At 42.5% G+C, this 26,851-nt stretch overlaps 1 protein-coding gene across 6 annotated transcripts in view; it reads left to right on the forward strand.

Moving 5' to 3' along the window:
• The first annotated feature begins 310 nt into the window (after positions 1-310).
• Positions 311-26,851, forward strand: part of LOC119654335 (protein kinase C-binding protein NELL1-like) — a 162,508-nt gene continuing 135,967 nt past the window's right edge. For 5 of the 6 annotated variants that reach the window (XM_038059667.1, XM_038059669.1, XM_038059670.1 and 2 more), the window contains exons 1-2: positions 311-967; positions 10,108-11,128. In XM_038059667.1, the coding sequence (XP_037915595.1) occupies positions 11,017-11,128 (112 nt within the window). In that variant the 5' untranslated portion in view covers positions 311-967; positions 10,108-11,016. Of the gene's footprint in view, positions 968-9,695; positions 11,129-26,851 lie in introns of those variants that run through there. The other variant, XM_038059668.1, reaches the window with a different exon arrangement.

Genomic DNA, 26,851 nt, shown 5'->3' on the forward strand with positions numbered 1-26,851 from the left:
CCCCATTGGAAAAGTGCCACCGACCAGCACGAAAAAGCCGGCGGACCAGTGCTAAAAAAATGTGCGCTAACGAAAGCAATGACTCAATTCCCATTAAACATGGATCAAGATTCCGTTTCGGCGCGTTCCCGGAGGTAAGAACGTTGGAAAGGAACGCAGGGGGACTGCGGAGCGTAAGTGGAACGTGTCTTCCGCGAATCGTTTCGTGCGCACCCGCCGCGCTTCTTTCGTTCCGTTCCCGCGACCGGAACGTGTGGCGTGAATTTGTTTCAAACCGATTTTTCAGTTCATTCGCGTTCAGTCACTCGGTTCGATACTTTGGCTTTGGCATTCAGTTGGTCAGCGGATTCTGAGCGTGTAGAACGTGTGGATGCGGTGTTTGTGGCTGTTGAGTCGTTCCTGCACCATAACTGATTAAAACGTTTGAAAAGTTCTCAAGTGCGAGATGTGTGGCAAATTAACCGGTGAATAGCCAGCAATGGAGCAAAACTTGTCAGCACGACCGCGTGAAAAATCAAAGCACAATTTCGAAGAACAGAAGCTTTTTTTCGCAAAAAGTGTCATCGAAAACGTGTGAAGTCCAATTTGATTTGTCCGAAAAAAAAATAACCCACGAAAAGGACGTTTGACGGATTGCCTATGGAAATTGTTTACTTTCTCCAATAAGAGTGAATCAAGTGGTTGTCAGCCGGGAAAAGCAGGGCCGAGTGATTTCTTCTGATCGGATATTTTTGGGCAAAGTGACTTGTTCGCAGGAAGATTTTTAACGTCCGGACTGCGGCGCGAGTAACGAATTTTTCCGTGTGCATTTGGTGTGATTAGTTGTGAACAATTAGTGAGGCCCATTGCCCGGTCTGGAGCAGCGGATCCGGTTGTAGGGAACCATGCTTAGTGCTTCTGGCTGATTTCGAGGCGTCGGGAAGGTCCTACCTGAAGTGCTGATTATCGCACGGAAAGCTGCGTCAAGGTTACTTTTTAGAATTATGTTATAATAGGGAGTCGCCAATTAGCTCAGCACCAGCAACAGCACAGGAGGTGGAAGACGAACGAATGCGGACGCGACGAATGCCTCCCGGGAAGATAGAATTGGAGAAAACGGTGAAAATACGAATATGCAAAAGTCGGAGCTCACATCCGTTTGCGGGTGGCACGGTGCGCGGCTGCAAGACCATAAGCCTAATCACAATCGGTTTTTCATGCAAAAGCTCTTTCGCTCACGGCTCTCTGTGGCTATCGCCACTTCTCATATTCCATCAATTTGGCCGCTTGCCGCTTGTGGAGCACTTCCCAGAATTTCATGTTCTTTTCCTCGCCGCATATCGCATCTTGCATCCATGCCTGCCATTTCCTACTCCGTAATAGCGACAGTCCTTGGCAGACGACGGTAATTAGTTGCAAAATTGCGGAAGAAAGGAAAATTCAAATTCCAGGGGATTAGCAGAGGTTGAGGAACAATTAATTGAAGGGGAAAAACAGCAACCACCCCTCGGGTCAGGCGATAATTTCACCGAAACGGAATTCGAGAGCACTAGCGCTACCTTCCTCGCAGAATAGGCCATGCTGACTTATGTGAAACTATGATACACACGGCGGCATGAATTTTCGCACAAACATTTCGACAGTTGGGAAGGTGTGCAAGGGGTCAGTAACAACTCGGCCCGCAAAACCAAAGAGGCCCAGCCGCAGTCGCAACGAGCACGTTGAGACGAAAGACACCCCAGTCCCAATTCATTCGCCACCACCCCTTTTTTCGGAGAATGGTTTCGCCATCGCACAACTCAGGATCGAAAACTAACCGAACGACTGTTCGTTTCGTATTTCAATTTCAACTTTCAACCCCCTTCGGGGGTGAATTCCGTGAATAGTAAATACCGGAAACTTCTAATAAGGGTTGCCGAGTTGTTTGCTAAAAGGTTTACCGATGATTCCTAACGCTTGTGCTTGAAGTAGTTTTGCTCACTGTGACCACACACGATTTTTGCAACTTCAGGAAATTGGATTCTTCTTAAATTCTTTGAACGGTTGACCTTTCCACGCGTTGTATTTCTTGACATCGCAGTTGAAATTTTATCCAAAGTGGTTTCGAGTAAATTTGAATGTAATTAGGTGTCTTTTCGTATTGGCAGTTATTTTTCCTAAGGGGGAGAGAAAAATTATTCAATTTTATGGAAGAAAACCATTAGAATAATGTTGCCACTTGTTTCCTTCAAAGGGGGTGCAGGGGTTCCGGAAAGGGCAGAGAGGATAATGGCTCTATCAAAGGCCCCTCAGCAACAGAGGTAAAATGTGAACTTTAAGATGACCGCAACCTGATCGACGCATCAAAGAACGTCTCAAATCTAAAATTTACCCCAATGTCGTCCGTCCTGTCACTCTCTATGGTTCTGAGTGTTGGCCGACTATAAAATACAATGAACGGTGTCTTGCGGTAATTGAGACGAAGATGTTGCGTTGGACGTTTTGGAAACGTTTTGATCACATCCGAAATGAGGTTATCCGCAATCGTTATGGGGTTGCACCAATCGTGAAAAAGTTGCGAGAGAGGCGTCTTCGCTAGTATTGTCGGGAATTCACTTGCCAAGATTGGTGTGAACATCGAAGTCGATGGTAAACGACCGAAAGGCGAGCTGAAACAACGGTGGCTTGATACACTGGATGAGGATTTGAAAGCCTCGAGATTGCACCCAGATCAGGCATTCGATAGAGTCAAATGGCGAAAAAGATCATGACAGGCCGCCACCGCTTGTGAACACTTTTTTCAAAAACTGATATATTATTGAAGCTTGTTATTTCAATTGAGACCAAGAATTTTTTTCTTAGAAAAATATTTATTTTTCCAAAATCTCGACGATTTCTTTCCCGGAACCTTCCGTGGTAACATGGCAAAATGCTGGAAAAGTAAATAATTTTCTAAAAACAAAAATTGACGACGCGATGGTTGAGGGGGTAGAGCGCCAGCCTCGAAATCTCGCTCTTCTGGGTTTGAATCCCAGTCGTAATGGGTATCTGTGTTCGTCTTGTGTTTGTCTCGCTGTTGTGAGTTTATCACTTGCATAGCGTTAAGTGTGATGATAGTGAAAACGAAGTACAATTTGACTGTGTGGTGGATTAACAGGGTCGAATTATTACCTAATTTAAAGAAAACCTTCGGATGAAAGGTGAGGATGTAGTTACCTTTCATGCATAGTTCTCTTTTCAGATTAGGTAATAATTTGATCCTGTTAACCTGTTTTGGAAAAATGTCAATTTCATTTGGCAAGTCGTTAATTCAATTTGTAAGGGCGTGAATTTGGCGTGGGGACCATTAATTTGATTTGGAAATTTGTTGATTCAGTCTGGAATGCCGTTAACCTGAGCTGAAAATCATCATCAACGACGTAACAACCGGTATCCGGTCTAGGCTTGCCTTAATAAGGAACTCCAGACATCTCGGTTTTGCGCTGAGGTCCATCAATTCAATATCCCTAAAAGCTGTCTGGCGTCCTGATCTACATCTCAGGTGGAGTCTGCCTCGTGTTCTTTTTCTACCATAGATATTGTCCTTATAGCCTTTGCGGGCTGGATCATCCTCATCCATACGGATTAAGTGACCCGCCCACCGTAACTTATTGAGCCGGATTTTATCTACAACCTGACGGTCATGGTATCGCTTATAGAGTTCGTCGTTATGTAGGTTGCGGAATCGTCCATCCTCATGTAGGGGGCCAAAAACTCTTCGGAGGATTTTTCTCTCGAATGCGGCCAAGAGTTCGCAATTTTTCTTGCTAAGAATCCAAGTCTCCGAAGAATCCATGAGGACTGGCAAGATCATTATCTTGTACAGTAAGAGCTTTGACACTACGGTGAGACGTTCCGAGAGGAACAGTTTTTGTAAGCTGAAATAGGCTCTGTTGGCTGCCAACAATCGTGCGCGGATTTCATCGTCGTAGCTGTTATCAGTTGTGATTTTCGACTCTAGATAGGAGAAATTATCCACGATCTCAAAGTTGTAGTCTCCTATCTTCATTCTTCCCGTTTGACCAGTGCGGTTTGGTGTTGATTGGTTGGTTTTCGGTGCTGACGTTGCCACTATACGTTTTGCCTTGCCTTCATTGATGTGCAGCCCAAGATCTTGGGCCCTTCGCCGCCTACTCGATCTGGATGAAGGCAGTTTGTACGTCTCGGGTCGTTTTTCCCTATGATATCAATATCGTCAGCATAGGCTAGTAGTTGGGTCGACTTAATAAGGAACGTATCTCTCGCATTTACCTCAGCATCACGGATCACTTTTTCCAGGGCCAGATTAAAGAGGGCGCATGATAGGGCATCCTTTGTCTTATACCGTTGTTGATGTCGAATGGTCTCGGGAGTGATTCTACTGCTTTTATCTGGCCTCGCACATTGGTCAGGGTCAGCCTAGTCAGTCAGGTCGTCGAAAAAATGATGCAACTTATGTCCATATTCCAACAGTTTTCCATCGCTTGCCGCAGAGAGAAAATCTGATCTGTTGCTGGTTTGCCTGGAGTGAAGTCTCCTTGGTATAGGTCAGTTGAAAATGCTATATATAATGTGCAATAGACGTAGCCAACAGAACGGAAAAATTTAGTAAAAGTGAGGTGAGGTGTTTGTATCGCTGCTGTGCGCTTATCACTTGCACAGCGTTGAGGATGATGATAATGAAACTGAAACAAAATCCCTACACTCCACCAACGAGTGAACAGAGACCACTACTAGCCTCGCGTTTGCGAAAATAGTAAGCCGGTTTCCTTCCTCCCTTTCTGTCTACTCCTTCAAGTCGATACATTAATGATAACCATGAACGCCAAATTAGATGTACTGCTTCTTCTATAATAAAGAAAATTGAAAACGCCATTAGGAAGTATTTTCACCAAACAATTTTGATTTTTTTTATTTTTTTTTAAATATATTTCTGTCATTTGTGGGGAGGGTTGGGTGCCAAAGTAACACCATTAGGACTTTTATAATTATTCATTTTATAAATTGTGTGATGAACGCAATAGAAATTGTTTTAAAAAATAAATTATTCTATAAAATATCCTTAGTGTGAGATTAGATTTTTGTCTGCTTCTTGTAGTCTAGCCTAAAATTGATAGACCAGGGGGAGCTTCCTCCAAACTACAATTTTTAGTGTTAAGTGTAAATATATATTTCGGAAGTGGCTGACTCTGCACGGGAACTCATCTGAATTGGCAATGGAATATGAAACCTTACCAGAGGTATACTGGTACCATGGGAGCACATTTTTCAGAAGAATCCCTGTTTCATGTGCGTTCAGCTTGGTTGTTGCGGTTGGTCCTCTAGTGGGAGTTTCATGGGGGTTAGGGTTACGTTCAAGCGAGCAGAGACCTTCCAGCCTTGACGTGGTATTGCGTTTCAATACGCGTGCCGTACTCCGAAGTTCGGTAGAGATTTATGTAGGTCTTGCATCCACCAGTATGAATAAATTGAGCCATGCACTGAGTAGAGACTGGTGCCGATTGTAGCGGTTGGTGCCAAGTAGGAGTTTCACGGCGGTTGTGGTTAAGTCCAAGCGGACAACAGACCATCGCGCCTCGAACATGGACTTGCGTTTCAGCTCTTGCTTAATTTGGTAGAGATTGGGTAGGTCTTGCTTCCACTAATATGAATGCTATTTGTCTCAGCGGGACTCTGATTGTGGTCATAAAAGCAATCCGTGCCTTAAGAAGTCCGTGGTGTTAAGTCAACTCGACAGCTTCTCATGTAAAACCACAGGGACGTAACTGTAACATCTACGATTTTTGCAAACACTTCAACCACTGACACGGCGGTTTTTAATAACAGAAACATATATTTGTTAAATAGAATACAGTACAAATTTAAAGTAGAGTGCACTAGGCCACACTGTTACCGGAGAAGGCTCTCCAGTTGTAAAGATGACAGGTTTTGTAATCTCCATGTGTAGTCCGGTGTTTAGATTGAGCGCCTTCGGTGGGACTAACCCCTCCGCTCGGGCTAGCTGGATATTTTGTGGTCTAAATCTGCTGCTTCATATCGTCCGCCAAGGAGCCGTAGTTTCGGATTTTTTTTACTATTTTGCAACAGTTTCCCAGTCCAACTGTACGACTACATCGATTATGGAGCATACTACTTCTCCTTTAAGAAGCGAAATTATATCGGGTCTACTGTGATCAATTGTGTGGTCAAGGCTATAGTATGGTCCCTGAGTAGTTTCACCCAATCATCTTCCGAAATTCTCTGAGGGGTATACTGATGATAGGGACGGTAGTTTGCCTGTAAGTTATACTTCAACGCAAGGTTTTGATGGAGAATCTTACAGACGGCTCGTATTGCTCAATATTCTGCATTCACATGTTATGTGCTGGATGCAGGGCCATAGAGAGGAAACTCGGGCACGGGGTCAATATTATGCGAAAAACGGCGGAGTAGAAATTATGCAAGCCCATCTGTCACCCCTTTTTTCATTGAAATTCTTATTTCGGCCTCCCTGGAAAAACTTCGGGTTCGAGTGAATCCCCCTTTTCTATTCCCTGTTCGTGGTTGGATGGTCTCCTCATCACAATTGCATAACCTACAACGTACTCAACCGTTTGTACATCCAATAATTAATGGAGGGAAGGGCGGAAATCTAGGTTTCAGTTTTCCGTGATTTCTTTTAAAAACATCTTCCTTTAGAGGCTCACGATATTCACAAGAACGATCATAATTTTTTTTTGAAAGGGGAGGGGGGCTTATTTATGCGAAAATATGTGAATATCCTGTTAAAAAAATACGAATCAGTTGAGACAATTGATCGATATAGAGTTTGCGATGAAATTCTTTGAGAAGAGAAATAAGCAGAACTTATCGAGTATTGGAGTAAGTTCAGTCTTTGAAGATTCCCCATTTTATTAAATCGACTGGCTAAGATTTCAGGTACCTAAATTTCATTACGATGCATTCTCTTAGATACTGTCGTGTGAAAGAATGATGAGCTGGTAAAATGGTGCTTAAAATATATCTATGTGGGGGATAGGAGTGACTGTGTCGATTGCTGTCAATTTTCAAATACATATAATTGAAATAATAAAAACTTGTTTGCACTGATGAAGGGAACAAGTGGTTCCCGAAATATCGGTATTTGCAAGAATAAATACCCACACCAACGAAAAAGACACAACAAGTTTTTATTATTTCAATTAATTAATCGTTGGAAACACCGCATAATTTCACTCTGAAATACATATAGTAACACAATTTACGGATCTTGGAGACGAGGGTACATCTGCATTTACGTTTTTTGACTGTAGAAACTCTTATTTCACTATCTCTTTGCGTAAGGATTGCCGTTTTTACTTCGTTTCTGAGAGTTACATTTTGATCTCGAATCATTCGGTGTTTCTAGCCAAAGTTCTAGCCGCGAGGAAATACTTGACTTTGGATATACAGTGGAATCTCGATTCTTTGTATTTCCGACTAATACGTATAAATTTTCCAGCCTCCAGAGAATAAGTGGTATAATAACTTCTTCGTCAGTCTTTGACCCGTTCAGAAACGGAGTCGGCTCGTCTTGATCGATTGCCCCATTTTGGTCTGTTTGAGGCCTGATCTAGATGCAGTCGCGAGGCTTTCAAATCACCAGCCAGAGTGTCAAGCTGCCTATGTTTCGGCCGGCTTTTTGGTCGTTTTCCGTCGACTTGGATCTTCAGATCAACCTCGGCAAGTCTATGTATTCAGACCTCCCAGCAATTTATATTATTTTTATGCTCGAGGTCACTGAATATGTCTTATTATTTGTATTTCCAGCTTAAAAACCTCGTTAATACGTATTGTTTTTAAGGGGGGAGGGTGAACAGTGAGAGGTACTGGATAGATGTTTTCAAAAAAAAAGTCAGGTAATTTCGACAGGGGCTAAGGGGAATGTTAGGGATTTTATTGATCTGATATTAGATTTTCTTGCCTTCACCTTCTTCAGTCATCATCATCAATGGCGCAACAACTGGTATCCGATCTAGGCCTGCCTTAATAAGGAACTCCAGACATCCCGATTTTGCGCCGAGGTCCACCAATTCGATATCCCTAAAAGCTGTCTGTCTTCTTCAATGCAAAATATATTATTATACACATAATTGCCTGCTGAGGGAAACATTATATCATTTATAAGTTTATTGACTCCAAATACAGTAGAATCCCGGTAATTCGTATGGTCAAGGGACTGACGATTTGGTATGAAATATCGGGATTACCAATTATCATGTGCAAATATTGAAGCTAATTCGTTGGGGTATAGTTGTCCGGATTGCTTTGTGGCACAAAACTATCGCAACTGAAAGTCGCCTTTCAAATCTCACTGGTGACGGACGAATTTGTTTGGTGATACCGACCTATTCAGAAATGAATATCAGGAGAAAAATCCCGGGTGAGCGCTTGTCCAAATCGAATTGTTGCGCCATCGATTATTATTGTAAAGTTGCTAAAATAATACCGAGGTAAAGACACCATTTTAGGATCATTGCTCAATTTTCTAAGAATCCCACAAATCTCATCATGTACTATCAAACCGCTGTTGCTGCAAGTCGCAGGACCGCAAAAATTTGTCAATGCTTATTACTCATTTGTGTTGTATAATTCTGGGATTCAGACATACAGTACAGACCGCATACTCAAACAATCTCAATCGATGAAAAAATAGAAAAAAAATCTTTTTTTTTAATGATCCATATTGGTCTAACAGACTAATGCAGTCTAAGCGCTCGTTCAAGTTTTTGAAATAGTTCAACTACGAACTCGAAGGAAGTCGGTTAAAAGGGACAATTTACCGTACAATACGTTTTCGTTTCTTTTCCCATTTAAATCCCGTTTTCTAAAAATCTGCGAAGGATATTCGGATGATTTTTTTTTCAGATTTTCAATAAACTGCCTAAATTTAAAATTATAATAATTCAAAGAACCGCTTGGCAAACATTTGTAAAAAACGTATCTTCCCCACAAAGTTTCTTTATATTGACATAAGGATTAGTACGCAAAATTTAGTTGAAATCGGTTCAATGGTTTCGGAGAGGAGGGGAGTTTTTTCCGGTATACAGACTTAAAACGTTCAGTATCCATCTTGCAAATGGCTCATAATGTTCTTGTTATGGCGGCAATGATTGATATTTAGGTTACTCGGCCTGGTATCTAGAATTAACCTGCATTTCGGATTGAAACTCGTCAAAGTAAGCCTTGCATCCATTGTATTCTGAATTGGCATGGTTTGGGAGATGTGGAAGGGGTTCTAACACAATTTCTTGCCATATAAGTTAATGGATGTTTCTATATTTTTTGAAGTGGATCACGAAAAAGGACATCCATTATCATGAGGTATGCGGATTGAAATTTGAGTTATGCAATGTTCCCTCATAAATATAAATTCTGTCGGTTCTTTGTGATGAAAATTCTGAGAATTAAAAAACATCCTTAAGCCCCTATACCTGAAGCATTCGATGCTTAGATGAGTGTTTATATTTTTTGACGTATAAAGGCGGCAACCCTTCATTATTTCCTCCCCCCCTACCGTTCACATTGTGGTACATTTTGTTGTTATTTCTATGAAATTTTCTCGTTTGCACCACTTTCTGTAGTCTTGTACTTTCCTCACATACAATTTTTTCTTACCACCATGAAAGGGGCTCGTTCTTTGGGGGTAGCGGAAGTGGTGGCGCTGGTGAGCAACTCAGTCACTAGTCAGTGAGTTGTGTGCTACCAACCGACGTGCCGTATTATTCCCCCAGTTCAATTGTGTGCCGTTGGCCTCCCCCCCCCTTGCAGGACTCACATATCTTAGCTGAGTAGTTCAACTTTTTGGAAATTCCGATAAAATGCGTTTTCTCCTCATGTTTTTCCTCGAAATCGTACCGTGACCGGCGGCATCCGTTTTCTTGTTTTCCATTTGTGCCTGCAAGGCAATTGGAATTATGTAACTTAGTTCGGCTTTCCACTGATTCGTCGTCGTCGCCTCGTAGGAAAACTGCTGCTGTGGAAATTGAAAACGATGTGCTTTTGAGCTCTTAGGCGAACTTGGCATTTGTTAGGTGACTTTTGCAGAGAAGATACCTTCTCCTCAGTGTCTGCATTCGGCTGAAGTGTAAAAAATCATTGTCCTCGTTGCAGGGTTTTCCTCGTTTTGACATCAGTGTCCCCATTTGAGTGGTAGCAGCAAGTGAAATGTGTTGGGTGAAAAGGAAAACTCACAGAGAAACGTTCTGACACATTTCATGCAAGTGTCATTCCTTAAACCTATAGCCCGAGAGGGTTTCGTCAATTAGCGAACAAAATTTTAGTGAAGTAATTGACATAAGTGCTTCGGGAAACCTGGAAAACTCAATATAAAAATTTGTCTGCGTGAGAATTCGGCTGCCTTCAAATTAAAGTTTGATAATATTTCGGCTTTTCCATAGGAAATTGATAAATTTGACGATTTAAAAAAATCGGATTTGGAATCCTTGCAAAGCGACTTATTGGATTTTTCGTTTGGTGAATTGCGATCTGTTTTTCCAGACGAATACAAACGGAGGAAAGTGCTGCATTGAATGTTGCGGTCGCGTGTGACAAAGTGTCAGTGAAAACACCCGATTCGTCACTACTCGTGGAATTGAATACTTCTCCGTGTGCTAAATGTGCCAGTGAAAAACAGCTTAGGTGCAAGACAACCTACAGCATTTTGGCATAGTTTAAGTTCCTCTCGGACCGGGAAGAGGCAGATCATATCCAGATATACGGCCGCGTTTTCATTCAAATAGTTTTTCCTAGAAAACTAATCCTGAATTTGAAAATTGCGGATTTTTTTCGTTTTTGAAAAGATATTGACGAAATTTTGAATGGAAAATTACGGTATTATTAATGTCATCGTCAACGGCAGTACGATTATCGGTCGATCAGTAGACGAACTAAACGGCGCTGCGTCAATTTCGTTCGTGGTCGTGGTGTGATATGCAGCAACCAGAGGAGGAAGATTTTCGAAATAAGGAGCCCGACCGGCTGTTGTTGCTGCGGCGGCCGCGAATCGTGTAGCTCTGTGCAATGTGCCACCGAACGGTCAAAAAGTTTTGGTTATGGTCATCCTGGGGATGTGTCCAGGTTTTGATAATGACCTTGGCCATCCTGTTAGCAACAATAGCAACACCGATAAAAGGTAAGTTGGATATTTTTCTTAAAATAAATTTAAAATAAATAAATTTAAAAAAAAATAGTTAGTCCCTATGACAAATTTGAGAATTTTACATGAAACATTGAACATTTGAATTACCTTTAATTTTTTCGTAATAATTTTCTTTAACATTTGCAGTAACATTAGGTATTTATCGAAAGTTTGACATTGTCTAAATAATTTGTACAATAACCTGCAACTATTTCATGTATTGTGGAAAACCTCCTTCATATTTCCTACCTACCTTCATCATGTAATTGGATAAATCCACGAAAAAAGCCAGACACCTATTAACTTTTGGTTTTTAGTGGAAAAAACTTACAAAGTTCAAGTTCAAAGTGCGTTTGACAGCATTTTCCATTGACAATGGGGACATATAAGTATATGTCTAAGAGGTAGAAGAAAACTATTAATGCTATCTTGTCAAAGCAAATAATTCTTTCGATTTTGGTTTAGGTTAAAAATAGGTACAATTCTTGAAGTTTATCAAGGCTCATTTCCAGAATTAATTAACAATAAAATCTGCAGGAACCCCTCATATATCGAACTTATCTATTTTAAGGTGGGCTTTACCAAAAAAATTACCAAATTATGGGAAATGCTATTATTAACTTATATAACTCTTCGGATCTATCTATCTAAAATCTAGCCTCCAGTAATATTTTTTTTTGTGTTCTTCAAATTGGTTCTTTACTTATTTAAGTGAGGCAATCACGGATTTTTAAAATCTAAATTATCAAAAGTAGAAAATTGAATAAAAATCCTCCTTTTTCCCAAAAAAAATGAAGCTTTAGTCTATCAAAATTTGGCCTAGAGTATCAAAAGTTAGCAAGCAAAGTTAACAGCTTTAGGACCTCTGTGAATTCTGTGAAGGGATTGAACAGATCACAGAAGCAACCAGGCTGTACAAGGCTGTAGCCAAAGACGGGGGAATATCCTCTGTCTGCTTGAAAAAGGAAGATGTGACATTTACCGAGAATGAGGAGGACAGGGTACACCTGCTTCTCACAACTCATTTTCCGGGGATCTACCCCACGGTGGCAGGCGACAACATTCTACCTGACACCCCAACAACGAATAAAAGGGGAAGGAAAGAGAGCTGGAAACTAGCAAAAGAGGTATGCCCACAAGCTAGGCTAAGATGGGCAGTCGGAACTTTTAAACCACTGAAATTTCCCGGAGTAGATGGCATTTTCCCAGCACTTATCCAGAGAGGCCTAGGAATTATCTTAGAGTCTCTTCTGAGGGTGGTAAGGGGGAGCATAGCACTGGGTTACATACCAAGGGCATGGAGACGGGCAAAAGTGGTCTTTATTCCGAAAGCGGGTAAAAACGATCCTTTTCACCCTAAATCTTTCAGACCAATCTGCCTAACATCGTTCGTACTCAAAACGGTGGAGAAGGTCATAGACAACTATATTAGAACTAACGTTCTAAAGCGTAATCCCCTACATCACTGTCAACACGCTTACCGGGCAGGAAGGTCAACTGAAACTGCTCTGTATCAGCTGACAGAGGTACTACGGGACGCCATAGAAACAAAAGAAATTGCACTGTGCGCGTTTTTGGATATCGAAGGAGCATTCGACAACACATCGCACACAGAGATACAGGATGCCCTGAGCCGCAAAGGAGTGGGAAACACCCTGGCACTCTGGATGGGCAAAATGCTAGAAAGCAGACAAATAGAGGTACAAATTCTATTATCATGAACACCACTCAAGGCTGTCCACAGGGTGGAGTACTATCGCCGCTGATGTGGAGTATGGTAGTGGATGAATTCCTGGACGTGTTAACTAATACTGGAATACAAGTCCAGGGCTACGCGGACGGCATTGTTCTAATCTGTAGGGGCAAATATGAAGATACCCTATGTGATAGAAACCTAACTGGATTAAGGGTTACTAGTGCCTGGTGCAGGAAGGTGGGACTGCGGATCAACCCAACCAAAACCACCATAGTATCATTCACTAAGAGGCGTAAGCTGGCTCACCTGAAAGCCATAACATTACATACATATGGAGGTGAAACGAGAAACAGAGGTCAAATATTTGGGAATCACGCTAGATCAAAAATTACTCTGGAAGACACATGTCGGAAACACTTGTCGAAAAGCCACGAGGGCTCTGATGACTTGCAGATCCATAGCAGGAAAAAAATGGGGTTGCAGCCCGAAGATACTACTTTGGATATATACTGCAATAGTAAGGCCAATGATTACCTATGGAGCGGTAATCTGGGCAGAAAGAACCCAACGCAGCACACAAGCCAGGGAATTACATAAGCTCCAAAGGCTTGCTTGCGTGTGTATTAGTGGGGCAATGAGGACATGCCCAACGGCATCCCTGGAGGTCCTTCTGGGATTAACCCCTCTCCATCTGCACATACAGATGCAGGCAAGGAGATCAATATTCAGGATGGCCGGTAGTATGAGTGAGGCGGGGAGCTGCCTAAATCGAAGGAAGATTGATATCCTTTCTAGGCGGTATCCCGAATTACTGATACCGAGGGACAACATGACAACGAGGTTTCACTTCGATAAGAAGTTTGAAACACGTTGAAGTAACAAGGCAAACTGGGAGAGCGTGGCTGCGACATACGGCTTAAACCAGCAACTGATTACTTGGTACACTGACGGATCCCTCACAGCAGAGGGAGCGGGTACCGGTGTCATTGGTCCAAGGAAAATGTACTTTGAGCCAATGGGCAGGTACACTAGCACATTCCAGGCGGAAATTTACGCCATAGACAAATGTGCCTCCTTTAATCTGCAAAGGAACTACAGGGGGCAGAACATAGCTATTCTCACCGATAGCCAAGCAGCGATCAAGGCACTTAGGTCCAACCAGGTGAACTCTAAACTGGTATGGGAATGCCTTGAGAGACTGAATACACTTGGCTCGTCCAACAAGGTCTGGATACTTTGGGTTCCAGGCCATGCTGGGTTGGAAGGCAATGAGGCAGTGGATGAACTAGCCAAGAAGGGAGCAGGGATGCCTTTACACGGGCCAGAACCCTTCTGTGGAATCGGAAACGGTTTCATGGCTATGAATGTAAGAAACGAAGAGAAACGGTTGAGGGAACTATATTGGCCCACCCAGGGGTGGAGCAGTCCAGGGTGCTTATTGGGGGATACGAACCCATGCGCACAAAGGATTGCTTAAACCTCACCAAAAAGAACCTCCGAATCATAGTGGGAATTCTCACTGGTCATTGTCGGCTGAACTATCACCTAGGGATATCTACGGATACTGCCTGCAAGTTCTGTGAGGAGGAGGACGAAACCTCTATGCACGTCCTGGGACAGTGTCCGGCACTTGTGCAAAGTAGGTCGATACATCTGGGAGAACACTTAATACCAGATGCAAAGCTGAAACTTCTGGAAGTGGGGAACATATCATACTAAAGTTCCTAACGGTTACAGGCCTGCTTGAGATACTATGATCAATAGGATCTCAAGCAGGAAAGGGGCACAATAGTTCTTCAAGGACGCGATGCGACTTTCCTTAACAGAATAATAATAATCAAAAGTTAGGCTAGTAAATCACATTTCGCTTATGCTTGTGCCGTGTGTACTTCCACCTTCTTTTCCTACTATTTGAAAACGGTACTTAAGAATGCCATTCTCCAGAATTTCCGACTAAGAAGCCATAAACGGTTCCGTTTAAATTGATACCAGGCCCTAGAGTTGCACTTTTTGCATTGAAAAGAGCATTAGTAGTGGGAGTCTAATTTGTCTATTTTAATAGACTTCAAACTAACGAATTCAAGTTTCAATATTTAGATATATTTTGGATTCGATTTTATTTGAGGACTTCCTTTTCTCCTGCTCCTCTCTAGCTCCCAAAACTCTCACTCTATAAAGGGGCGACTTCAAATAGAATGGCCTAAGAATGCCAAGGCAGAATGGGAAACTCTAAGACCACGCCTCATCATACTTCTGAGGCAGGAGAGACATTGATCGAAGATGTGATCCGTCGTGGATCCTCCCTTTCGATCGCGGCCCCCGGGTTTGGAATTTGACGATTGCATACGCGCGGTCGAGCCGTTTTTTTCTTTACTTCCCAGGTAGGCTCGAGCGGATTCTTCTGTTTGCCGAATTTTCACCATCTGGTGCTGGCCCACGCATCAGAAAGGACATCTGGATTTTTGTATAATGAGACATGAGAGATCAAATTGCTCAAAGGACTTCACCGTGTCGAAGGAGTTCCAATATTTGTTTTTCGGAAATTTTTGCCCAGCTAGATCCTTAAAGATTTAGAATAATTAATCGGTATCACCAAGAGCAAGGATTTTTTATGGTCGAAACTTATATGGCTTTCATAAGGCTAAGCCGATGTTGGGGACTGAGAAAAAATCGTGTAGAGTTTTCATTACTACATTTTTTCTTCTGGATGAACTAAAAAAATCCGGAAAAACTCCAAGAGTTTTTGAAGGTTCGAAAAGAAAATGTGGGTCTTCAGAAAAAAACAAATCGTTAAAAGAAATTTTTTCAACAATTTTTTTAGTTCAAATAGAAGATAATTTAGTACTAAAGATGGTTCATTAGTATTTCTCTAATTGCACTCGCCAACCTTAAAAATGAAAAGTATAGAAAACGAGCCTCAAAGTTTTCAATGAGAAAAAGTACTCGAAAAATGGTACTTTTGGTACTTACAATCGTTATACGCTAATCAGCTATTCCTGATTCATATAGTAGTCCTTTATTTACTTTGAAAAATTCGTTTATTTCCGGGCAATACTAGCTTCCATGCTGGACAATTAGTGCCACATTAGATGTCAGACGGCAAATAGTCAACCAGGTGAAAATTCACTAATTGGGGAGGCATATACATAGTATCGGCTTTGGATATTATACAATAACCATTCTCATGCCGAGAAGGGAGTCTACTAAGGGTTTTTTCTACTGGAAAACAAAGGCACATCAAAGTATATTTCCGCTTTATGTTCCAGTCAATAAATACTAATCTATTCACTGTGATCGCTTTGAAGCACCAATTTCCCAGATTCCCAACACTAAGCTCAACGGTTGCATACATATCGCGAGTTTTCGCTCCATATTGGCTTACCGAGCCAGGCCTAGACCGGATACTGGTGGTTGTGCCATTGATGATGATGAGTGCCTTACCGACAAAACCCAAACAGGTTGTATTTACTTTTATCACACCAAAAGCTTTTACAACTTTTCAATTTTGACCTATTTCAAAAGTGACGACAGGAAGCATAACGTTACCAGTTCAACGTTTAGGTCATTTTGTCATTCAATAAAACGTGATATTGCCAAATATTTCCTTTCGCCTTTTTTTATTGAAAAGTATTTATTTAATTGAAAAAGTACGAGCAGACGCAGCATTCCTGATTCGCTTAATCCTGCTCTGATGTCCAGCACAAGGTCGGCGGGAAGGCGGAAATTCTCTCCATACACCATCTCCGCGAGGTTGACTGTGAACTCCTCTCGGTAGGCTGTGCCGAGGACGAAAGGCAAGGACCACGACCACGAGGGTTCGTCGTGAGCCATTAAGGCGCCCTTCAGCGTCCAGTGCAGCCGGCCTAACTCCGCATTACCCGGTCCGTGGTGATTACGGCTGGAACATCAAAGTGCGGAATCCACTCTCGACAGAGGGCCTCGGCACATGATTGTGCCGTAATGTCAAACAGAGATATCGCTTCAGGCCACCGCGTAAACCTGTCGATGATTGTGAGGCAATACTTGAATCTGTGCGACCCTCGCAAAGGGCCGATAATGTCGAGATGGATGGCGTGGGTGCGCTTAGTTCACCCAGGGAATACACCTACTTTTTTTCGTACGTGCTTGTTGACTTGCACTTCTGGCACGCGATGCAATTTATGGCCCATGAGTTTAGTCCTTGGTCATGGACGGCCTGAAATATTTTTCGTTGACTAACCGGTTCGTCGTCCTAATGCTTGGGTGTGCAAGATTGTGTAATACGCGTGAAAAACTTCCCTGCGAAAATCGGCCGGAATGAATGACCTGGGTGCCTTTTCTGAAGTCTCGCAGACTAAGTAGCAGTTTGAGCCGAAAATGGGAAACTCCTTGAACTTGTATTTGGAATTTGCCTTCAGGCTCTGAAGCTCTGCGTGGTCTTTTTGTGCCTCGACATTGCCGTATAATCGACCGCGGTGAGGACTGTGACCTCCGAGATTCGAGAAAAAGTGTCTGCAGCAACATTGTCTTTTCCAAACACGTGTTGGATATCAGATATAGTTGATATAACTCAGGTGCCGAACTTGGCGAAAGGGTGCTTTGTCAGGCTTTTGTTTAAGCGCGAAAGTAAGGAGTTTGTGGCTCGTGAACACGGTGAACGGCCTGCCCTCAAGGGAGAAACGGAAGTATTTTATAACGAGATACGTGGCGAGTAGTTCACGATCGTAGGCGCTCTAGTTGCGTTGAGCTGGGCTGAGCTGTTTTGAAAAGAAGCTCAACGATTGCCGGAGTTGATTCCCCTGTTGTTGGAGAGTGGTGCCTACCGCTGTATCTGAGGCATCTCCGAACACAGCTAGGGGAGCATCTGGTTGAGGAAATGCCAATAGTGTTGCATCTACAAGCTGCTGTTTGATTGTCTCAAACGCATGGACGGCCTCAGCAGAGCACACAACCTCGCGAGAGCTTTTAATTTTGGGCCCAGACAAGTAGACGTTTAGGATCGCTTGGTGATGAGCGGCGTTGGGAGAAAAACGACAATAGAATTTTAACATGCCCAAGAATGGTTGGTATGCGAAAACTCTTTATCGCCTCAACCTTGTCTGGGTTAGGTTAATAGGGGGAAGCTCTTAATTGCCTCCACCTTGTCTGGGTCAGGTTGGATACCGTCAGGGGTTATCGAGTGGCCGAGAAATTGTTCCTACCTCTGTAGGAATCTGCATTTTTCAACGTTTAAGACAAGTCCTTCCTCAAGGAGACGAACAATGCACTCGAAATGTTCAAAGTGCTCAGATTCTGAAGAGGAAGGCGAGCAAAACGTCATTCATGTAGACGAAATAAAAATTCAAGTTTTGCAAGACAGAGTGGATGACCTCTGGAAAGTCTACACAGCGTTGCACAAGCCGAAAGTCACCCTGGTGAACTCGAAGAGTCCGAAAGGTGTGAAGATAGCTGTTTTCGGAGTGTCTTCGGGTGCGACAGAGATTTGGCGGTGGTACGTCTTTTGTAGATCCAAGGTCGTGAAAACACGGCAGTTCATAAGGGATTGTGCAAATTCATGGATGAGTGAAGTAGGATATCGGTTTGAAACTGATTGAGCATTCAGGCGCTTATGATCTCCACATGGCCGCCATTCGCGGTTTGGCTTAGGGACCAAATGAAGCGTAGAGGACCAACAGCTATTGGGATGGTCTGCAGATACCCTATTTCATCAAATCATCAAACTCTTTCTTCGCAACAGAAAAATTTTGGGGTGAAAGTAGTAGACGCACCTTTGAGAAAATTGGAGAGCCGGTAGCGTTGATGTGGTACTGCAAATTGTGCTTACCCGGTTAGGAGAAACTACTTTCCATAGTAATGTTGGAATATTTTCGGTAACGTCCTCGAAAATTATCGAAAGAGTGTCATCTTTGCAGGTAGAAGTTTTGTATTGTGTAGTGAGGTTTCGGGGTCTATCAAAATTTTTTTCTGCAAGCCACTAACAGCCCATAGTGACACAGGAAGTCTGCGCTTAATATGGGGATGCTAACGTCCGCCAGAACGAAACGCCACGAAAATGTTCGGCGCAGTCCGAGACTCACGTCCACTTGCCCATAACCATGGGTGCGAATGGGAGAAGAGTTCGCGGCCACCAGTCGTAGATTTTGCGGAATTAGGAAGTTCGGACGGGTTACAGGGAGAACCGACACCCCAGTGCCCGTGTGGACCAGGGAGCAACGTCTGCTTAGGCTGGTCAAAGATTGTAAGGCGACATGGTATTTCAGGTAGCCGTCGCCGAGGCGTTAAACGTGCATCCGGTGATACATTTTGTCGCTGGAGCTGCGTGTTTACGATGTTACCAGCAAATCGTCGAGCCCGATTAGGGTCGACTTCCCGATCGTCCATTTCGGGAAGCAGACCTCGAACGGAATTACGATCGAGATCTACCTCCCGAACGCAAAGTGTAGCAACCGAGTTGTGAGTTTTACAATCGCGTCGGCCAGTGTCGTCACCATGGACTTAAGCTCCTTAACTTCCCGAGTTGCGTCTCGGGCAACTTCCGCGACCACGGGGCGCGCATACACCTCGTGTACCTTATCGGCTGTGGCGGCCAACATCTTCTGTGATCCCGAGTCGACGTTGCAGCCAGAGGAACTTCAGCAGCCCAAAGGCGACCTTATTCCTTATTCATTTCTCGAAGGACTGGCTGGGGGTACGGTCGCATTGCGTTAGCTCATTCAGCAAGTTATTAAACTTCGCTTCCTCACTTACTGAAAGTCGCCGTATCGGCTGTTCCTTTAGACGGACGTTGGGGCAGTCCTGCAGTACGTCCGTCCGTGACGAGTCCAGTCGTCTCCTCGTCGAGACCGATGAGGGCATGGTAAAACCGGGTGGCAACCGTCGTGACGCAATCGGATTGCGCCACCAACAGGGAGGCACCCTAACCGAGACTGCCGCCAGCGGTGGCATTTCACGGATTTCTCCTCGCACGACATATTCCTACTAATTTAGGGGTGCAGAAAGAGAGAAGGGACGGAACCCTAGAGCGGAAACGGCTGTGGCGCTCAGGTTCGCGCCTCCGATGTGCCGCCACAAACTAATTGCTATATTATTTTTTAAATTAGGGAAAGGTATGAAGCGCGCTGTGGACAGAAATGTAATATTATAGGAACTATTGTAAATCAAAGCTGCCAATTTGTTTTCAATAAAGGACTTCGCCTTGTTCTTTACTCAAAAGATGTGTTTTTAACGAGAATCTCTGCGACGAAATTAATAAAACTTTCTCTAGTTGTTGTGGCACTGCAACTGTTTTTGGAAGCCCAGCATCTTGAGGTCCAAACAGGAAAGATAATTAAAAATGACTAAACTTCTATATTTCTGGTGAAGGTTTACGATTTGAAATCACTATTCATTCGATTCGAATACAATATTGTGGTCAACCATAAAACTGAACCATTGCAATTACAACATTGCTTGCTCCTTTTTGATAACATAAACCCAATGAAAATCACCCTGAAATCCAAACTTAATATCGAAGAGTACTTAAAACTTAGTAAGAACAGCACCAAATAGAATTCGTGAAGGAATTGCAAACAAAATATAAGAGCTCATTAAAGTCAGCTAGCTAGCTGAAAGTACATAAAGTTCATAACCATAAAAGTCGTTATAAACGATCGACTATTGAAGAAGGAATCTCGAGATCACATAGTTAAGAGGCACAACTCATACTGATTGACTTACAACTTGGGAAAGGAAAATATGAAATCATCACTTGAGTGCATCGAATCCAACTCTTGTCGCAAGCATCTGAAAATCAAAGCAAACACTTGTTCAAACAGCTGAATTTGTAAAAATATACAATTGTGCATTTATATTATATGTGCACAGGTAATAAAAGAATCGCAGCGCTTAATAATATTTTCTTTTTATTTCTTATTGCGCCAATAAAAACTCGACAAAACTCATCATTTGTTGGCACGCCGAGAAAAAACCATGAACCAGCAATGCACAATCAGTGGCAGTTTCTGCAGACCGTCGAGCTTTGTGTTAAGGGTGTAGCCTGGCCGGGAATCAATGATTATTTTCAGATATGAAATCATTCAATGTCTTATTGTCTATGGACATATTTAGTAGTTTATCTCTAGCAAACTTTGAAAATAATCAATTTAGGAAGAGAATTGGCAAACTACGCCCCTAAATTGCTTGAAAGATGAGATATAATTTGATTCAGTCAGTATTGATAAGAAGCTCAAATAAAATTTGACGACACCAGGATCCTGGGATGGTGGTGTTAATTTAACACTTCTTAAGCTTCTTATTTATTTATAATTAAATGCATGAACAAAGTACAATAATATATGAAAATTTGTGACAATACGAGAGGTCCAGCTTAATATTCGTAGAAATGAGCAACCTCCCACTAGATCCCATTCGATGGCAGCTCATTCATAATCCACCAAAAGCCGTAAATCATTTGTACAATGATGAAGTGTTACAATAGGCGGCAGGTTCAGCCAACCAACTGGAATTGATTGATCAAGAAAAGTCTGCGGCCGGCTTGAAAGCACAATGAAACTCGGTAGTTGAAAGACAACCACCATTCACAGACTGAGTGGCATTATCCGAGCGGTCAAATTTGAATCTCGCCACTCTATAATCCGACGTACACTAAAAGTCTAACAAGGCGGAGCTCGCATCGTCAACTGATAAAACCCAACTGATAACAAGTACAACAATCACTTGAGATTGAGAGGCAGGCGGACCAATTGAAAGTAAATTTGAATAAACACCATTTTATTTAATCGTTTGTTGTTTGCGCTTAACACGTAATAGTTCAACAGTTAAAATACCTGAACGTACGTAGGAATGTATATCGATAACACATTGCAAACATCGCTCCAATTTTGTTTATTCAGTGATTATATTGTTTGACGGATCGTCAAATTAAGAGGTAAACTAGGAAAATTGAAACGCGAGAAATTGTACTCCAGAAAGCGTTTTCTCATAATACCTGGGCATGCAGTCGTAATGCAATGCGTTCTTTTCAGATTCCAGATTTATATAACTTTAGCTAAAAAGTTCAGGTAACCGTTTTGCTTATCCAGCAAATTTCCAGTAGCATAAAAAATGGAAGGCAAAGAATGTATGCCGGGAGATCGTAGACTCTTGAGCACCTCTCGTATTTAAATTGGTCTTTTTTTGTTCAAAATCATTGGTCTTAGATATGTAACAGTTTAGGGAGAAAACCAAATGAATAGAATTAGTGAAGGTGAGAATATTTTTCTGCAAAATATATAAATGCAAAAAAATATGATTTTGTTAAAAGTGACACTTCCAATCTCAGAAGGCTTCAAGTTTTTTATGACAGCATTGGTTCTGTGGTAGAACGAGTGTTGTTAACATTTGTTCCTCAATTTTAAACGAAGAATTTCTGCAAAATCACAAAAACATTGTAATGATTCAAAAGGTAAGCCGTTTGGCCTCTAGTCCAAAGTTGAGTACCATTTGTAATGAATTAGTGGACTGAGGGTTGTCAAAAACCCATCTTAGTTGGCCGGATTCGAGCTAGAGAGATTGAAGTGCTCAAAAGGACCCCCTTTCCCACATTCTTGAGCCTGGCTTACATAGAGGCGTAGAACTTGTCGACAGAACACTCCAGTGGAGCTTCACTATTTACAAATGGATCATTTTTCCCAACTTTTTAAGCTTTTAAGATAGCTCTTTCCTCTGGATCTGAGGGGGGAAGGGAGCGTGGAATTATCTCCCATTTTTTGCAATTAACTCATGGACTCCTTTTTGGCAAAACATCCATTTAACTGACTATTTCCACCAAGGCACAGAGGCAATCTATTTTTTTGAATGGGTACTTTTTCCAGAACAGGTACTGACGACCGTATTTCCTACACGGAAAACTCCTATCCTTATTTTTGTTTTCTTATTTTTTTTTTAAAAAGTTGACTGACAGTTTTGTCCAGGGGAGAGGCAATTCATCAGACGCTCCTATCCTTAATCTTTTGAGAATGCCCGCATAGTAGGCGGTGTGTCCTAAATGGGGGGGAGGGGGAGGAGAACAAAATGATCCAAGAAGTGCCAAGACTTGTAATCATTCAACTGACACACATATTTAATGTTTACTTTCCGAAATGCTGGATATTGTCGCAAGTAACGATGATTCCGAAGGAAGGTAAAAATCCTACGCTTGTCACGTTCTATAGACCAATAAGCATGCTTCAACAGCACTTGGAAGGAAAAGAAATTATTTCTTTCCAGTAGTTCGGATTCAGATGGAAACATGGAACTGTTGAACAAGTTTTTCGGTTAGCTTCCTCTTCTTTCTTCTCTTTCTTCAGCCTTTATCCCGTTCACAAGCGGGGTCGGCTCGCCGCGATCGGTTTCGCTATTTGGCTTTATCGAATGCCTGATCTGGGTGCAATTCCGAGGCTTTTAAATCCCCATCCAGCGTATCAAGCCACCGTTGTTTCGGCCTGCCTTTTGGTCGTTTATCATCGACTTCGATGTTCAGACCAATCTTGGCAAGTGAATTCTCGTTAGCACGAATCGCGTGACCATACTATCGGATGTGATCAAAACGTGTTACGCTACTAGTCCAACGTAGCATTTTCGTCTCCATTACCGCAAGACGTCGTTCATTGTCTTTTATAGTCGGCCAACACTCAGAACCATAGAGAGCGACAGGACGACGACATTATTGCGGTAAATTTTAGAGAGATCACAAAGAACACCAGTTGTGGAACGCCACTTCATCCATGTTGTGTTAATGCGTGAAGCTTCCGATATAAGATTTACCTTGAAAGGCAGAAAGTATTGCTCGGCTGTATTACTTGATGTTGCACAAGCATTTGACAAGGTCTGGCATGAAGGCCTCATACAGAAAATCAAGGAAAAGCTACCTATGAATACCCACAAAACTCCCGAGTCGTATTTCACTGACAGGAGATTTGTTGTTAAACAAAAACCGTTCAACTCACGCGAATGTAACATCGATGCGGGGGTACATACACCAAGGTAGTTTCTCGGTCCTCTGCTTTTTTTTGATATACATATACTGCGGATTTGCTAACAAATGAGCGGCTATTTACTTCGCTAATAATAGGGCGACACTCTGCACACATTTCAATCCTAGTATTGCATCTTGAGATCTCGAGAATTGCATGAAATAGGTTGAGCAATGGTTGACCCGCTGGGGAATCAAAGAAAATGAAATAAAGTGTAATCATGTTACCTTCAGATTGAAGAAACAAACATGTCAACCAGTTAAGTTTAACGACGTGACCATTCCTCAGTCTAAGGAGGTAAAATACCGAGGAATACACTTAGACGGAAGGTTTACTTGGAAAAAAAATATTGAGACCTAAAAACTCAGGTTAACCTAAGATTTAAAAGTCTGCGCTATTCATCAAATTTTCAAAGCTGCCCTTGGAATTCAAGGTGCTGATATATAAAGCAGCGATAAAGCCAATCTGGCATAGTGCGCAACTTTAGGGATTTGCTTGCACATCCAACATTGAAATCCCTCAGAGAATGCAGTCTAAAATATTGAGAACGATTACTTACAACAGAAACTACAATATCCACCCACCACCCAAGACCAGGGCCGTAGAGAGAAAGTGCAATGCTTATCAGATTGTAGATAAATGAGGCTGCCAAGTGTTATGATGATTGGGATATGATTAAAAGGAATTTTGTAATCGACTGGACAACATTTCAACCTGAATATTTCCAGATTGAATGGTTGAAGCTTTGCTTGCTATGGCATTGTAGGTTGGCACCGTACTGACTATTTGCTGTTTTATCAAGGCGAGTTCTCCACTGGCACCAAAAATTCGGTACTATCAGAGTACGTCAAAGCTACGACATTGAGTTTGCACGCGTTAAACTTTCAGTCTGAAAAGATGGGAAGATTAGCAATGGCAGGGTCGAGTCTTGCTTGTTGGATGGACGGCAACTGACATTGATTAGCGTCAATGACATTGTCAATCGGAATGATAGAAGAGACAAATAAGTTAAGGCCAAAGCGGCAAAACGGTTCCTTGGTGGAAGTGGGAACTGCAAAAACTCACGAAATCAACCAGGCGAGTTCTGTGCTTGTAAAAGCAAAAAGAAGGAAAACTGGTTCAACTTCCGTGTTCGAAACTAGATTCGTTTAGAGCATACTGTGGAGAATTGGAGGGCGAAATAGAGACTTCAAGGCTGTGCAGAGTCCTTAAAAGAGATAAGTTGGCCAAGTTGGACTCCCTTAGACATCCCGATGGTGCTTTCACGAACTCCAGACTGAAGTTAGAACAGACCCTCCCATCCGGTAGAACTGGTGAGAGAAGTGAAAGGGGAAGAGTATACGGTTCCTGTGGCCCCTGAGTCTCTTGTCATTCTTTGGTGTCGAAGATAGAGAATGCAATTGTGAAGAGTGAGTACGCGATGTGTACGCCTTTCCAGAAATTTTGTGATGCCGCCAGAGAGCATTGTGTTGATATTTTAATTAAGAGGATCTATGCCATGCTAACGCATATATTTCTGAGTACTGACTCGCTATCTAACAGCACAAGCAACGAATGGCTGACCAAAGTGAGGTGTGCTGTCGCCACTTCTGAGGAGTATGTTGATCAAATCACTACTATGCGAACTGCAAAATTGGCCAACACACGCTCAAGCTTATGTTGATAACGTGGGTGTGCTTGTTGTCGATCGGGGTCTCGGAACGGTGTGTAGAAACATACAACGTGCCGTCGATTTGATTTTAATCCAAATAAAACCACAATGGTGTTATTTACGAAAAGGAGAAAGCTGGATGGGCTTTGTTTGTTGGGTGCAAATCTTCAACTCTCGGAAGAAATGAAATATCTGGGAGTCATTCTAGATAAAAAGCTTCTTTGGAATCTACATGTTGAAACGAACCCTCACAGTTTATCGGCTGTGCAGACGGACCTTTGACTCTACATGGGGACTCATGCCTTATGTGGTAATGTGGATATATGTTGCTAACATTGGGCCGTAGAGAGAATTGGAGCTCCCAGAGCAATGCGTGGTGGTATATATGGAAGACTTCTACACTGATGAACAGGGTTCTGCAGACGGAGTTTATCTGTCGAATAAAAACGAAAAGTAGGAGTTTGCTTTGAGGAAACTATCCAATGCTTTGTCGAGCACCGCAATTTGAGTGCTCAGAGGCAATAGTTTCTCCCTCATCACAAACAGACACAGTTCTGTGCGAGTCCAAGCTTCCGCACAAAATCGGACTCAAGGCGCAAGTTTTGTGTTATTTGCCGGCTGTCGATTGGTTACCGGTTTTGAGATCGTTGCGTATTTGCTCCCATTTGTATTGATCGTCTTTCATAATTTTTTTTTCCGCAAAGAACTAAAATTATGACGTCTGCATGCGGAGCAATATCATGATCAGGACAACAAGTCTGAATCGACAGTTGTATAAAATTTATAATCATCATCAACGACACAACAACCGGTATCCGGTATATGCCTGACATGGTGAGGAACTCCACATACCCCGGTTTTGCGCCGAGGTCCACCTATTCGTGCGTATAATGTATCGTGTCGTCATATCCGTTACTAAGAAAATTCATCTCCTAGTTGGTTAATACTGCTGCATCCGCAGGTGAAATTCCATCGAGAAGGTACTTGTCAGTGCCTTATCTGCGGTGATTTCAAGTTCGTGATATTCAATGCTCGATCCGACGGAATGAAGCCCTTTTGAAAATGGAAAAGAAAACGTCGGTTTTCTCCTTTCACTTAACATTTTCCGAAGCATGATGTTTTTTGGTTTTCATTTTTCCTGGCAGTCCTGCCGCTCGTGCCTTAGCTAGCGGTAATTTCATCGGTTCAAATGGTGTAAAAGCTTCTACAACTGGTGGAACCTGATTGTCAGACTGGGTTGTGGATGATGGCTCACAGTCGGGCTCTAATACGTGTCATCGAAAAGCGGAAACTGCACTCAAGATACCGAACGATCCTGCTGACTTTCCAAATCCTGTAATTTTTTTCCTGTCAAAAGATTCCTTTGAAGGTAGAACATGTCAAGACGTCGGTACGATATG

Source organism: Hermetia illucens, chromosome 4 (assembly GCF_905115235.1).
Source record: "Hermetia illucens chromosome 4, iHerIll2.2.curated.20191125, whole genome shotgun sequence".
Lineage (NCBI taxonomy): Eukaryota > Metazoa > Arthropoda > Insecta > Diptera > Stratiomyidae > Hermetia > Hermetia illucens.